General features: G+C 38.5%; 1 protein-coding gene across 1 annotated transcript in view; it reads right to left on the reverse strand.

The window, feature by feature from the left end:
- The window catches only part of LOC113541299 (contactin-associated protein-like 2), a 123,107-nt gene that overhangs the window by 22,105 nt on the left and 84,929 nt on the right, over nucleotides 1–16,073 (reverse strand). Inside the window, exons 14-15 of the mRNA XM_026938187.3 lie at nucleotides 2,479–2,635; nucleotides 1,120–1,247 (exon numbers count right to left, since the gene is read on the reverse strand). Of these exons, the coding sequence (XP_026793988.3) occupies nucleotides 1,120–1,247; nucleotides 2,479–2,635 (285 nt within the window). The remainder of the gene's footprint in view (nucleotides 1–1,119; nucleotides 1,248–2,478; nucleotides 2,636–16,073) is intronic.

Genomic DNA, 16,073 nt, shown 5'->3' on the forward strand with positions numbered 1-16,073 from the left:
GAGACTTCATGCCGTCTCTCCGCACTGTAAACACAGAAGAAAGTCTTTGTAAAATAACCATTAACAGCAAGCGAATATCTGGAGGTTGTCAAGCGTTTCCACACTGCAAAAAACAGAAAGTTCTCCATATTATCCAGTCCGTTTTTTAAATAAGACAATGAAGATGAAAACCACAATCAGCAATTTACCTCACCAGCCACGAGAAGTCTTACTAACAACCAAATACAGATTAGTTCATCATGATTTAATTCTGAGCATTCCATCTTATCAGTCACTCCAAGAAACTAGACAGATAGGAAATATCAAAAACATAATGAGATGTATGTGAGATATTTTATATCTTGTACGGCCACCACATTTTCAACTGCACTTCCTTTATAATCCCTACTTGCTTTTAGAGTTAATGCAAGACAGAAATGTCATATTCCTTAATTACTGCCATATGTGCATCATAATTTTTATTAAAAAACATTAAATTATAACTATCAATTGTTATCAATTATGTAAGGGAATGACAACAGTGTAATGCCCGATTGAATGCTTGAATCTGATTGGTCAGAAGGTGTGCATTTATTTTCGTATAACAGCACGGCTCGGAAAGTAGTTCCAGCTATAACATGAATGACGGAAATATTAATGCGCTCGTTCTAATACATTATAGCAACAGCTCATGCAAAGGGACTTGTATTGTATGGCGGATGTTCTACATAATCTTTGGTCAAACTACATGTGTGTAAAGGGAAAAAAGTTGATTTTAAACCCACTGTACTGTAACCTAATGCAGTGTGTTAATGTTGCACCAGTACTGCTATGAAATGGATAATTAACACTGAATATAAATGCCTGTGTGAGGTGATGACAAAGTATTGGGATCTTATTGGTGAGCTTTGCATGCTTGTAACTTGCAGTACAGTACAGTATTACAAAAACAAAAACTAGCCAACAGTGTTGGAGCTAGATTCAGGAAAACAGGAAGTGCATATATTTGAGATGTGGAAAGGGAAATGCATGAAGCATAAAGAGCTTGCACTTAAAGCTACTGTAGGGAAAATCTTCTTGAGAAGAATTCCTTTCAAGCGCTGCGTCTGATAAATACTTAAACAAGACGGTTTAACTCACGGTCTCCGTGACAGTGCAGGGGTCCCACCGTGAGCTTGGCCTCTGATCCAGGTCGATTTGTGTCGCCTACAGCTACCTCGCTCACGGGTAAGTGATCCTTATAGACAAGAAGCCCTGAATCCTCTCTCCTGTAAGGAAAGAAAATGCTGGATTAATAGTAACCAGTCAAAGCACAGAATTTTCAAATAGGTTTAAACACAATCATAATCATAGTACAGCATTTTTTAAAATGCATAATATTGCCATTTGAATTTGTCTAACAACAGGACACACCTATTTTTTTTTTGAGTCTTCAATTTATTTGTCCTTAACACACATTAATACACACCTTATAAGACCACAAACAGGCATGCATGAAGCATCAAGCGTACCATATTTTAATGCCAACATTCATTAAACATGATTTACGTTATGAGAGAAAGTGTATTATTCTTGGCTAAATGAAACACATTCATCATGTGTAATTATTATCAGCTATAACAGCATGATTGGAAGAGGACCCACCAGCCTAATGTTCTCATTTGTTCTCGTTTGTATCCATTACACTTGGCTTGCTCTGATGTTTATTCTAACTAATGAAAACAATTTTAAATCCTTGGATTCATCTAATATTTGTTCTAATATACTCGATCCAGGCTTAGCCCAAGGCTCCATTTTCACCTGGGCAAAACAAAATAAAAATGACCTTAATCTTTTAGCATAAGTTGTGTGTATCCTAAATTCACACATATCACTTCATCTAATTAACTGAACTACAAATTTTTACTAACGATTACAATATTTAATTAAATAAAGAGCAACTCTTCATACTTTCTATCTGTTTGAAATTACATTTAATGTTTTGGAACATTCATGAAACAAGATATTTCCTATTATCACTTATGCTATAACAGTGATAAATACTTGTTCCCTTGCCTCTCTCTTGGCGTTAATAAGACAAAAAGCAACATTCTCAAGACTTCCCTCCTCTGCAAAATCTTACCTCTGACTGTTATAAAGTGCTGACACTGGAGACTCCTTCCAAATATGCTAAATAAACATCTCTTCACCATACTAACTATTACACATTTGTTTGTTTGTTTGTTTTTACCATTTCTGTAGCGCGTCAATCATACAAATCCCGTGTTATTATAGAACAGAATGCCGAGACAGATGTACGTAAGCTGCTTCTGAATGAATTGCATTTAAACTGAACGCTTGCTCATTATGGAGACAAACCAACATGAGGACATGATATAGTGTTATATAGAATTAGTTCAAAATAATGCATACATTGTGATATCATTTTGACGATAACACAAGGCCCTAAGCTCATACCAGTGAATCACTGTGAGTTTATGAAGCTCTGATTGTCCTCACCACTGTTTCTGATCTGCGTCACAGTTGCAGTGGTGTTTGGGGTCGATGCAGTTGTGCTCGATGCCACAGGAACATTTCTGGACCCCTGGCGTAGAGCCGCCCCAGTAGAGGTGTTTCTCATTCCCTCTGCCAACCCACCAGGTGTACGGAGTCCCATCTATAGAGACAAAGTAAGAAAGTATAGTAAGAATGTAAATGTATAGAAATTGTATAGATGCAGTTCATGGTACCATTATCATTTTTTGCTATAATCTCAATTATACTGTATATGTCATGGATGTCCATTCTTATCCACAAAGGGCCAGTGTGGGTGCAGGTTGGTGCAGGTTTTCATTCCAATCAAGCAGGAGCCACACATGATTCCGCCTGTTTAATCAGTTGACCTTGGCTTTCAGTAGACTCAGGTGTGTCTTGTGCTTGGCTGGAATGAAACCCTGCACCCACACTGGCCCTTTCTGGATAAGACTGGACACCCCTGGTATATGTGATCAAATATATCACACACAGTAACTCAGTTGATGTTCCTTCTTAGTTTCAGCGTTCATCATACTGTATATCTCTATCTTTATATCTGTGAGGAAGCGTCTGCAAGGCCTCCAGCTTTGTGCACAATCCCTCACACCCCTCCAACAATTTATTTTCCCCTCCGTCATCCGGAAGAAGGTTGTGCAGGATCCACTCAAGGACTTCCAAACAGCTTCTACCCCCAGGCTGTCATACTCTGTGCTGACCCCCTCCACACACATCACCCTAGGATCCAAGTAACTGCACAGACGTGTCATCACTTTGTTCATTTACTGCACTGACGTACTGTTTACCGCACACTAACGCTTTGATTGTACTGACTCATTACAGTACTGCACTGTCCCTTGAACTCCATTCCTCTCAGGTTACTATCACCACCATGACTGCACTGACAGTTTATACTTTATTTCCATTCTATTCCCAGCTATGGACTTTATGGTTACTGTAATGTCGGTATCTTGCACCCTGCGTCCAGGAGAAACGTTATTTCATCACACAATGCCCTGCTTACTCTGTATGGCTGTGATGACAATAAAGATCTACTTAACTTGACTTGAAGTTAATTATCAAATCAAATTATTATTGAGTCACTGGAGCTGTAAATGGATAAAGACTGTGTAACAGCTTTAAGAAGTCTACAGAGCCAGCTTCTCACTCTCAATGCTTTGGAAACGTGAGAGAAAATGTACTTGTAGTGAATTTATAGCCTTGATTAGGTTCATACTCAACATGTTTCTCTGAAGTGTAAATCAGCGCAGCACAAATAGATGAAGCAGATAGACTTTCCACCACGGGAGCTGAATCATCTTCATGACACTCAATTAGCAGGACTTGCACCTGTTGCTTCAAGATAGAGCCCAAAATTAAGGACTGGCTTTCTAATCGACATTGGTGGCAGAGAGCTCACAGATACAGGAGACCCACGCGACTGCAGACGGATAGAAATCCAACATGGCTTTCTGAAGCTTAAAGCAGTTAACACTTTACCTTAAAGTTCCATTAACTAACAATATTCATTGCATTAGTCAGCATGAACAAACCATCTATTTCAGTATTAACACACCATAAGTAAAATTAATTTAATAAAAATCAATCAATATAGTTTACAAAGTCAAGTACCCTTCGCTGCATAACAAGAAGTCCATGGGGTGGAGTCAGACCTGATCCAGCTCCTCCTACCTGGGCGGAACTGTGTGACTTGAAAGTCCAGGAATGGCGTGTGTTTCAGGCTGGATAAGTGTTTATAATGTGTTGTTTTGTGTTGTACAGTGTAGTGTGGATTAGGGTTAAAGTTATAGGGGTTAGATCAGATCCAGCTCCACCCCCTGGACTTTTGGTTCTGCAGTGATGACTAAGTTCAGTAAGTTATAAACACGCTGTAACTGAATTTTTGCTAATTTATGTGGATTTATTTTTGGTTTTAGATTCAATAAACAGTCACTGTAAATGTATTTCATTAACATATACAAATACAGTATACGTTAATACATGTGGTAACTTATAATATCTTTGTTAACATTACTTAAAGTTTATTAATACTAAACTCAACATTTGTTTACGTTAAATAATGCAGTACATAATGTTGATAGAATAACCATAAATTGTTACTATTGCACTCACAAATGCTTCAGCTACCTTGTTTTGTTTCTGTCTCCTTCTTTCCTTTTTTAAAAAACTTTTTAAACTTATTTTTCTTGTGTTACTTGCGTTAAGAGAATCAGCACATACATCCTACAGGACACTGAACTCATATCAACTGTGTCCATCAGTTCTTAACACAGCCCCACTCTCGCTTTTCCCATTTCAGCTTTCTGACGCTTCAAAGGACACATGTCTCTCTATCGGTCCAGACTCCCTTATGACCTTCCTTCAGGCTTCTGACCACTTTGAAGAAGTGAAGTGAGTGTAAACAGGACGTGTAAAAAAAAGGAAAATGGCTTTCTTGGCAGCTTTATTTCTCCATCAGGAAGATCACAGAAGCAAAAGTGAGTTCCTCAGAGGCTACAGCAGCTCTCTCATTGTTTTGGTTGTAGTTCATTTAGGGAACTCGTGTCTTCTTGCTGACCATCTTTATCTCTACAAAGACATTCCTGCTACAGGGAGTGAGAGTTAAACTGAGGGGCAGGTTTTCCTTCGGGAAAAATAAGAGGATGGTAGATCGAATCTTACCCCATCGCATCAATAAGACTTGTCTTGGTTCTCTTAAACTAGAATGATGATCACACTCTGGATACAGAATTTCATGTAATAAATGTCCAATCATATCGTCCAAAGTGTCCTGTAGTGGTATAAAGCAATGCTACTATCTATTTAGTGCTCCAAATATCCTTATCTGAATTCACATTTAAATCTGAGTGGGTGTGGCCTAAACTGGCATGTGAATTCTGACTCTGACATTTCCTCAACCTCAGCTACTTACATAACTCAAGCTCATAACAGACCTTTCCCAAGATATAATCAAATTTGTAGCTTAATTTAAACTACCATGACTCTGACCAGGCAGCTACTAAGGATGAATGAATAAACACTACAAATGCATAATTCACATTTACATTAATGAATGTGGTCTTTCTTTGTCCTGCAAGCGTTATATTTGACCATTCGCTTAAAGTAAAAACTTTCCAAAACCTTGCGCATCGTTATCACGTGTGTGTAGATGAGGCATGGCGCAAGTGCATATAATCAGTATGTTTATTTGGGGAAATCCAACAATCACAGTCATCATTCCAGGCAGGAGTTAGAAAACAGACAGAGGACAACAAACTAGAATAATAACTTCACTTAAACAGGTCAAACATGATGAGACAAAGGAACATGAGGATCTATAAAGACAAACTAATCAAGAGAAGAACTCAGAACAGGTGCACACATTAGGTAAGAGACCAATGACAAGACAGGGGTGGAGACTACAACAAAGGAGCATGGCAATGTAAACTATGTGACAGCATACCTGATGATACAGTGATACAATTCTCTATTCATGCTTGTAGCCTCTCTTTGCTGAAAGGTAGCAAAAACAAATAACTGAATAGACTCTTACTCCTTATCATCTCAATTTGCCTGCCTTGCATAAAAGGAAAAGGAAGAAGCTGCTTTCGTTTGCTTAGCTTAAAGCTCAAACAGCTGCTGATAATTAGAGGAAGAAATGCACCGGGCGTAATCACAACACAACGGGATGTTTGAGTGATGTTGACCACATGGAGAGGGACTGTATGTGTGTGTGTGTGTGTGTGTGTGAGAGAGAGAGAGAGAGAGAGAGAGAGAGAGAGAGAGAGCGTGAAAGGAGCATGCCTTAAATAATTAAATGACAAAATACCAAAACCACTTCTACTGTCTGGCATCCACCCAAAATGCATGAGCTTCCCACGCCAGAGGGTGAGCATACATTATCCAGGAAGCCTGCTTTGCTCAGTTTGCTCCACTCCACCCAGCAGTGAGTCCCTCATTAAACTGTCAAAGAAGAGAGCCGGTGGCGAACAGTGAACAATGACTGAGGTCTAAGGTGAAGGATTTACACTCTTCTCTAGTCCTGTGATCTCAAGTCCAAGTCAAATCAGACAGTAGGTGCCTGATGTATGTTCAGCAGGGACACGTTTTTGTTTTTCGTCTGTTGACAGTTTGTCGCTACAGTGATTGGAGGGAGAAGGGTGGACGGCAGAGGGAGAGAAAGAAAGAGATGACAGCAGAGAAAGAAAGATCGTGTCAGTTACACACAAACCCCTGATGTGACCCTGCAGGAGCAAAACCATCTGCCTCTCCACTTACAGCCCACTCACTGTCATGATTCAGCTCACTGGCTCATTCCCCTGTCATCAGCTTACCTTTCTCCCCTGATACCCTGACCAGTAGCTGTAGCTTCAAAGTGCTGCCTGGTGTATGAGTTGATATGCCAGAATAGCAACTCTTCTCTAGACATGAATTTTATATAAATTATTTGGGATGCTGTTTTCCTGCATGCTAAAAGGTGCACTTTGCTAGGCAGATTACAGACTCACTGATCCCTTATCTCTATTTAGCTCCCTTTATTGCCATTTCTCTTCTTTCTCACTCTTTTTTTTTAAATTCTGATTGTGTCTTTATCATTCTGTCACATCTTGTAGAGCCAAAGTATCTTTTGCACATCATGACAAACAGGGCCAACACACATGAATATGATTCGCTCAGTAGTGTAAAATCCTAGCAGAACCAGTGGAAGTCTGAGAGTGCTTGTAGCACCATTATCACACATTCTTATCACATGGACTTTCTAATATATAAGCAATTACACTATTCAGAATGAACAGATAGCTTGTGAGAAATGTTCGCAGGGCATCTGGTTGAGACTGGAGGTGTGCATCGGGATGTGGGACGCAACACAAATGCTGTGATCTTTTTACTTCAAGCAGTCAGATACAAAGACAAACAACAAAGTTCATTAAGCAATTTATGAACATCTAGTAACTGCCTCTTCAGGGTCCCAGTGGATTAAATTAGTTTAAAATAATAGAAGTTTAAAATGACAAATTTGTTTATATGATTGGAAGAAAATATCATAGACAGGTACAACAAAAATAACTGCACAGGCATGATTAAAAAAAAAAAAAACTCTAGTTAGGAAGCAGTTATGAACCTGAGTGATGTAGCTGAGGTCGAGGAACTTTCAGACCAGATTAGGCCAAATATACTTGGGGATGTAAATCTGAATACGGAAACAAATACTAGTGGCATTCTCTGACTTTGTAAGAAGTCACCAGAATGTCACTCATATTTGTATCTGTATTCACTAATATTTGTATCTGTATTTGCATCTGCATTTTATCTGTCTCTGTGAGTCAGAGTGATGAAAACAATCATTTCTAGTTTCACGTTCAAGACAATTTCAAGTTCAGACAACAGACTTTAACTGACACCATAGACCAGCACAGAGATATATTTAAATGCATCATATTAAGGACTTTTTTTAGTTTTGTGCTGACGCCTAGCAATATAAAATTGGCAATAAAAGAACTCAGGCTACTATAAACTAGTATAATCTGGACCGAAGCTGTTAATTCAACAAGGAATTCATTATATAATAAAACAAATTCAATTTAATTTAGCAGACATTTTTTAGGGAAGATCCAGGTGTAAGTTTAGATCCCAAGTGAGCAAGCCAGAGGCAAGAGTGACAAGTAAAAAAAGACTCCCTGAGAAAACATAAACCGGATTCGAAAGCAAACTCATCCTCTTCTGGGATTATAAGAGGTTAGAAGACGATTATATGAGTTATAGAAGGATGTTTAGTATATTGTAACTAAAAGTCTTAGGATTAGCACCGGACAAGGTCTTTAAGATTATAGCAGCAGGTTTTAGGTACAAATCTACAGTAAAGCCATGTTGTGTCACTGCTGCTCACTTTACATTGGGCAAAAGATGAGCTTAAAACATATACTTAAATAGATATTAAAGATTTTTTATTGCTACCTGCTTTGATTAAATAAAACAAAAAAGTTTTGGCACCTCTGTGGAAGTAACACTAATTTACTGGAAAATAACTATGAAGGGCAATATATTTTCCTCATGTTTTAGGACATATAGAGTACACTATTTGGCATGCCAAGATTTAAAAAAAGAATATTAATATCAAGAGTCCAAGGCCACAGTTTGTACGGCATCCTGGGGATGCAGCAAGGCTTAACTTCTGCTTCCTCCATTTTGTTGCTGTTGGACAGATGGTCTGCAGTTGTACTGCTTTTCTTAACTTCTTTCAGCTTTTTTCTTTTGTTGTCATTCTGATGTTTGACAGGTAAAGAGCTGTGGCTTCCACTTCAAAACATACCGAATACAGGTGGTAGATAGGTATAACAAATGGGTTCTGTCTGGCGCTGGGGGAAAGAGGCCACGTGAGTGTGTCTTAACTAAATGAGAACCAGAGAGCCATAGTACATGCACATACACTTAGTAGGTCACCGCTTGTGACCTGAGCCTACCTTGTCTGTGATCATCCTGTGCTCTGTATCTGTTTACAAAGAACTGAATGAAATGATTCAGCACTACCTTCTGAGATCTATGGTGGTTTTCAGTCATTTCGAAACACATATCAGACTTCTATGTGTTTCTAAATGACTGAAAACCACCACAGATATCTGATAGGACATGGTACGTGGTTGAAGCTATGCTACATTTTCGTCCATGTTTAGATGGTCAGTAAAATAGACTATCACTATGAGTTTGTCTAAATAAGGACTACAACACGACAAGGTGACCAGAAGTGTTTCGTTCCTCTTATACCTCAGCAAATTGTCCAAGATTACAATGTTACATTTATTAAAGAATAACATATTGTATTTTTGTCCATTTATAGTTATGCTTAATGTTGTGAAAGGTCCATAAAACAAGTCCGTTCTTGTTATCACTTACTTTATTACAGCTATGAACGGTGGTTCCTTCACCAACCTCTCTTTTTTCTTTCTCTCTTGAAGTTAGTAGGCTAATAAGAGAAAATGCAGCTTCTCACATAACTTTGAAATCGTGCAGTGCAATGCTGTTTGAAGAATTTCCCATAGTGGAAAACTTAAACAAACGGGTTTACTACAATCCTGATTTCTTTCTTACATATGCTTACCGAAAAGTTCACCAGAGCAACTTCTCTACGTTTATGTTTGCTATATAATAGTTTCCGCTTGTTGTTTGGCTTAAATTATGTGTGCATAATTCCACCATACAAGTCCCTGTGAATCAGCTGTTATTATATACACTATATGATAATGTTTTAGAATAAGCAGATTAATATCACACCATTTCAGAGCTATGCACTTTTGGAAAATTAATCAACTTATAATCTTCTGACCAGATCAGCAAAGTTAAATATTAAACATATCACTACAAACCTCTTTAACAAATGGCTTTTTGGCTTCTCTTTTGTTTGCTGAGTTTAACTGCCTGTATATAAAGACATATAAAGTAAAAAGGGGTTTAAATCTATACCCAGATTTCTGTATTGTTAAAAATGCTAGACAAAAAAAAAATTGAATTGAACTGAACTGAATTAAAAACTCAGATAATATCAGATAATGTAAACATCATTTGGCCAAATAGAAAAGCTCTGCACCAAATGAAATGAAGCGTTACCAAATGATCCATTCCCCCCGCACGATTTGAGCATATGTGAGACGGTAATAATCGCAGACTCTTGCTGCTTTCATATTGTGATGCATGTTTTAAACAGTTTAGAGTAAAGAGTGTTCTCAATGGGAGTACAGTTCTTTCGATGGCGACAGACGGAGCACTTTTAGTCCTTCAGGAGGAGATGTGAGCTTGAATAAATGTTCATTTTGCACTCTGTCTGATCCTCTCAATACACAGATGGCATTACTGTCAGAGAGATTAACATGGTCAGCTTTTCTGTTCGTCAGTGGTGCAGGGTGCAAACGCCTCTGTGACACTGCCTAGACTTCGTAATAGAAAATAGGTTTTTGAAATGCGGCACATTTACGCTAAAAGCTAAACGCTTACCAAAGGCAGAGATGACATGAAACAGGATCCATGACCTACAGCGGCTGCTGATGCTTGCTAGTCATTACTGCGGCATGCTCTGATGTGCAACAGCTTTCATCACAGCGACATCAAAATGTCTGACCTCGTCTGAACTTTCTTCTGTAAACTTTGAAGTCAGCCCTAATGTTCACCACTGAGGGAGCTCATGAACTTCTCAACAGGCCATTAACGACTCTACATCGCTTTTACTTTGTTCTCCATTTCCCACTAGGTCTAATCTTTGATATTTCAAACTTAATCCCCTCCCTTATCTTAACATAACACCATTAAATCTGAATGTTGTGCTTTCCTGTATTTTCTTATTATTTTCTTATTCAACCTAGAAAATCTATTAGACTCCACTGTTGCATAAACTTCTTTACCCTGAGGAACATCTTCCTCGAATTACTTTTGATATCTTCAAACATATTTGCTTTTTTTAATCAACACGTTTATCAAAAAACAATATGTGAGGTGGGCTGGGAAATTTTCTACTATATACTGTATAGTTTTCCTGAGCCTTCCTTTTTTTTTTTTTTTTTTTAAATATCTACCAGAGGTAAACTTTTACAAGTTAAGTATGGTTACCCTGGAAAATAAAAAGGGAAAAATTACAGTTAAAGATTCAGTTACAATTTGTATTTAAATAAATATGTTCAATTCAATTTTATTTGTATAGCACTTTTAACAATGGACACAAAGCAGCTTTACATATATATATGGTTCCATTTACAATTTATATCCTGAATGTATGTATATATATATATATACATTCAGGATATAAATTGTAAATGCATGAATTTATCCATAATAAGCAAGCGAGCTGTGATGGAGGCAAGGAAAAACACGCTGAGACGACATGAGGAAGAAACCTTGAGAGGAACCAGACTCAAAACCCATTGGAACCCATCCTCATCTGGGTGTCACTGGATAGTGTAATAAATAAGATTACATTAATAACATGAAAACTACGTCTATCTTTTTTTTAACCAACCTTTATTCATAGCCTACACTCTAATCTGCTAATCAGAAGTTCCACCCATTAGGCAGTCATTCTATGTTTAATAACAATATTGTCGGAAGCGGATGCAAGGGCAGATAAACATTTAATTAGTGCAAGACACAAATACGAGCTCTAGAAACATAAACAAGAACTTGGCAAACTAGCAAACACACGTGAACATGATGTGAACACGACAAGTGCTAGACAAAGAGTGCTACAAATGACAGAACCTTAATACTAGTGCTCATTAGCCATAGATGTCACTCAGGTGATTGTGATGTCTTATGGTGTGCAGGGGCTGATGGGTAGTGTAGTCCATGACAAATACATGACAGATACCATTTATTTTTTCTACAAAACAATATCTGTAGATTTTTTTAGTGCATTAAAATATTAAATTATATTTCCATCACACATAAAATATTTGAATATCTTTAATAACTCTGGTGTCATCTCTATATGATCTCAGGTGGAATTATGTGTTTCAATATTATGCTAAGTTGGCAGGCTATAAAAAAAAGCAAATCTACTTTTGTAACACATAAGTTACACAGCTATCCAACAATTTGATCGAATCATGGTATTTATTCACTGTGTGAGGAAATCTGACTTAGTTATCAAGGTTTAAGACATCTTTAGGCAGTCTGGCAAAAACAAACAAACAAACGAACAAAAAAAAAACCCAGAAAAGCCCAATCTTTGACAAAATCTGATTTTACATTTTTGGCTCTTTTTTCAGAATCCAATCACAGTGACATCTGACAGGATTTCCCAGACCACCACACAAATATTTCTAAGTAGTCTGGATTCACAGACCAGAAATATCTGACACAGCTCTGAAGATATAGAGCTGTAGTGCCAGCAGACTGCTGCTGCAGTACGAGGCGTTCTTCTAGTGCCATAAACACCTTGTACATTGCCGTATTGGACCTTCAGCATTGTTCAGCAACCTTCAAATCATTGTTTCCTTCTGCTGCATTTTTATCTCCTTTGTGTGCAAAATGATAATGAAATAATCCAAGCCGTGACTATGTTGATCATGAAACAACAGAGGAATGGAAGCATTTCAGAGACGCCACAGACCAACATCCTCGACAAGATGAAAATGTCTCTGGTGCCAACAATGGAAGGATTTCAGGCTGCAACACCACTCATACAATGTGTAATAAGCATGGTGTGATGAAAGGCTCCAGCAATGGATGGAATTTAGATTGCACGAGAAGTGCAACAGAAGAGCAACCTCTAGAAACCACTTATAAAATACAAAGATCACAAACGATACATCTTCTGAGTTTCAGAGCTTAGAAAGTTGACAGTAAAGACAGATAAGAGTCTGGTTTCAGTTCAAAAATTCAATGTATAACAAAATAATCATGCCATACATGGCTGGTTACATCATCCAGAAAGTTGCACAACGTTTTTATTTAATATTAGAGTAAAAAGGGTGATGTGGAGCTATTCAGCAGTGCATTAATCAATATTAATTAACATTAAGTATAACCCTGACCCTAACTCAAAGAACAGATCTGATCAAAGTGAAAACAGCTAATCCAAATGACAGGCAGCACAAAGACACCAAGTCTCAGTGATACAAGTGCTGCAGGACCGAGTTTCTACCAACTGATCACAAACTAGTGCATCACGCTACACACAGTAAATTACAAATCCGTCAGACTACGAATGATGCAATCATACATTTGAAAAAGTCCCTCTACTGCAAAACAGAGTTACTCTAACAAGACCAATAGAGGGAAGAAGGTGGCTTTGTTTAGGAGTTATTCTTAGTTCAAAGCTCCCAGCACACACGAACAGAGCTGACCATGCTGATAATCAAGCAGCTTTTGTTGCTGAAAATGAACAGGCTTGTGTTGTGGGCCATCTGAAGCCCATGAGGCAAGCTACAATAACCCAGTACAATTAACCCTACATGTGTTGTAGATGTTGTCTCGTGGATTTTGACATCAAAACCATGGGATGGGATTTTTGTATTAAAAACACAAGGAATTCTGGTGCAGCAACGTGGTGCAGCGGGTAGCATTGCCACCTTACAGCTACAAGGTGATGGTTTGTGTGGAAACTTGTAGGTTTCTTCTGGGTTCACCAGTTTTCTCCCATCTCCCAAAAATCATGTCATTAGATGAAGTGTTGATTCTAATTTGCCCCTAATGGACTGGTGTCCCACCCAAGGTGTTTTCCTATCTCAAACTCAGCTTTCCTAGGACAGGATCTGGATCCACTTGATATAAGATGAATGAAACGCTGAAAAATAGTCCATTGGTTCAAAAAATAGAATTAGGTGTTAAAAAGATTTAAGTCGTTTTACATGCAGATACTTAACAAGCAACAATGCAAGCCCTGCTATTTTTGGCACAAACTGCCCTTGCAGACACTCATCAGATGCTTGTGGGAGGCAACTTATGTTTAAGACTTTGTTTTTTTCTCCTCTAATGTAGCACTCTTACTAGAAGAATTGCATAAAATTGCACTGATGAATGCACTTAAAATGGAAGAATGTAAAAGCACATTATGAAAAGAAAAAAAGAGGGCTGTAATTAGCCAGAATTGCATGGAGCAAACCTCAGTCTGACTTTTATGCAAATGAATACAAAGTACAAAGTGACTCACTGAGTGACTCAGCTGTTTGGACAGCAAGGAGAAGTTCATTCCACCACCTGCACGTCAGTACAGTGAAAAGTCTTGATGCATGTCTTCCTTGTATCTTGAGGGAGTCAAGTGGGTCAAGTCGAGCCATATTTAAGGCACGAAGGAGACATGCTACAGAGCAAGTTTTGATAAGTGTCTTTAGGTAGGTGGAGGCTACAGGAAGCCAAATGATGGAACACAGCAATAGGGTGATGTGGGAGAACTTGGGGAGGTTGAAAACAAGTTATGCAGCCACATTCTGGATCAGATGCAGGAGTTTGATGGTGCTCAAGGGAAGACCTGCCAGGAGTAAGCTGCAGTATTCCAACCTTGAGATGACTAGTGACAGAACAAATGTCTGAGTGGCCTCCATGAAGAGAAATGGCCAGATCCACCTGAGGTTGTAAAGGAGAAACCTACATGACCAAATCAGCCAAACAATATCAGGAGAGAATGATAGTTGGTTCTTCTATACTACCCCAAGTGTTCATGCTTTGTCAGACAGTATGATCCAAGATCCAAGCTCTTGATGTGGCAATGTATCACCAAGCAAATATATTTACATGAAAGGAACATGTTTGGCTAAAAAAACAACAACAGTTGGAGGTAAATTTGTAAGGGTAATACTTAGCCAAGAGAAGAAGAGTGAAAGTGATACTTAAGCAGGAAAAGGCCAGCTTGTAGTGAAGCAAGGGTAGCTTAAGGGTGTGGATAGAAAGGATAACTTGAATAAAGGGACAAATTAACTGGTGTACTTATAACTGCTGCAGACACACCTCCGTACTAAATACACCTTTAATAGATCAGAGCAAAGGGTCTTGCATAATTCATGTGGAGAAGATGTTCAGCTGGTTTCCATGACCAACATGAGGTCATTGCAGAACAAATGGAAACTGTACGGAGGCTATGTATGCCATGTTGTGCACATGGCACCTGGACAATCTCTGCAGACTGACAACACTATGCAACAAAGCCTGCGACTGCAGCATTCATATCTGACAGCCAAAACAAAACCATCTGCAGTCGCACAACCCTTGCAGATATCGTATCCGCAGTAAATATGCTGATGCCTTAAACCCTGTCCACAGTTCACACCTCTGAGGAGGAGATAGTCCTTGCTGCAGAACCAAAAATCCAGGAGGTGCAGCTGGATCTATAAGCCTAACCCTAACCCTGACACCTAACTGTAACCAACACAACACTGTACAACTGGAAACAACACACTTAACACACTATAGGGCCTTTTGCACCACGGGAACCTTTTCATAGTACCTGAACTAAGTCACTTCCTAGTGCCCACTGTCGGTGCGAATGCAACCCTTTAAACGGTACTCGGAAATAGTTCACGCAAAATCGCCCAGTACTTTAGTACTGTAAATTTAGTTCTGGAACTAAAGGGGTACGAAAGGCCCTAAAGTTGTCCCCATCTCCTGGACTTTTGGCTCGACTCTGCCCAAGTAGCAGGAGTTAAATCAGGTCTGAATTTTTTTGTTCTACAGCAAGGGGTACTTGTAAGGGAGCCCAGAAACACTCTTGACTACACACCTTATGCAAGTAATTAGTAATTTACCAAAAGACACACTACTGACAACATTACTGAAGGTAAATATGTTAATGTTTGCAATATGCAAAAGGCAAACAAAACTTACTGCACAATATGTGTGCTTATTGTTGTGTCAGAGACAAAGTCTGCACTAAAATAACCATGAAAATGTCTTGTTAATGGACCTAAACTGTCACTCCACTATTGTTTGTATTGCATTTGAAATCTTATAGTGCAAGCTCTGATTTAACTAGTCTCTTAGCATGACCAGTAAACTGGGACACACTTGCACATAACCTCTACAGTACATATTTTTGGACACAAAAATAGACTATAATACAAGGACATAATTCACATTAAGAGGTCAAGGATAAATTCGTTGTACTT

Source organism: Pangasianodon hypophthalmus, chromosome 22 (genome assembly GCF_027358585.1).
Source record: "Pangasianodon hypophthalmus isolate fPanHyp1 chromosome 22, fPanHyp1.pri, whole genome shotgun sequence".
NCBI lineage: Eukaryota > Metazoa > Chordata > Actinopteri > Siluriformes > Pangasiidae > Pangasianodon > Pangasianodon hypophthalmus.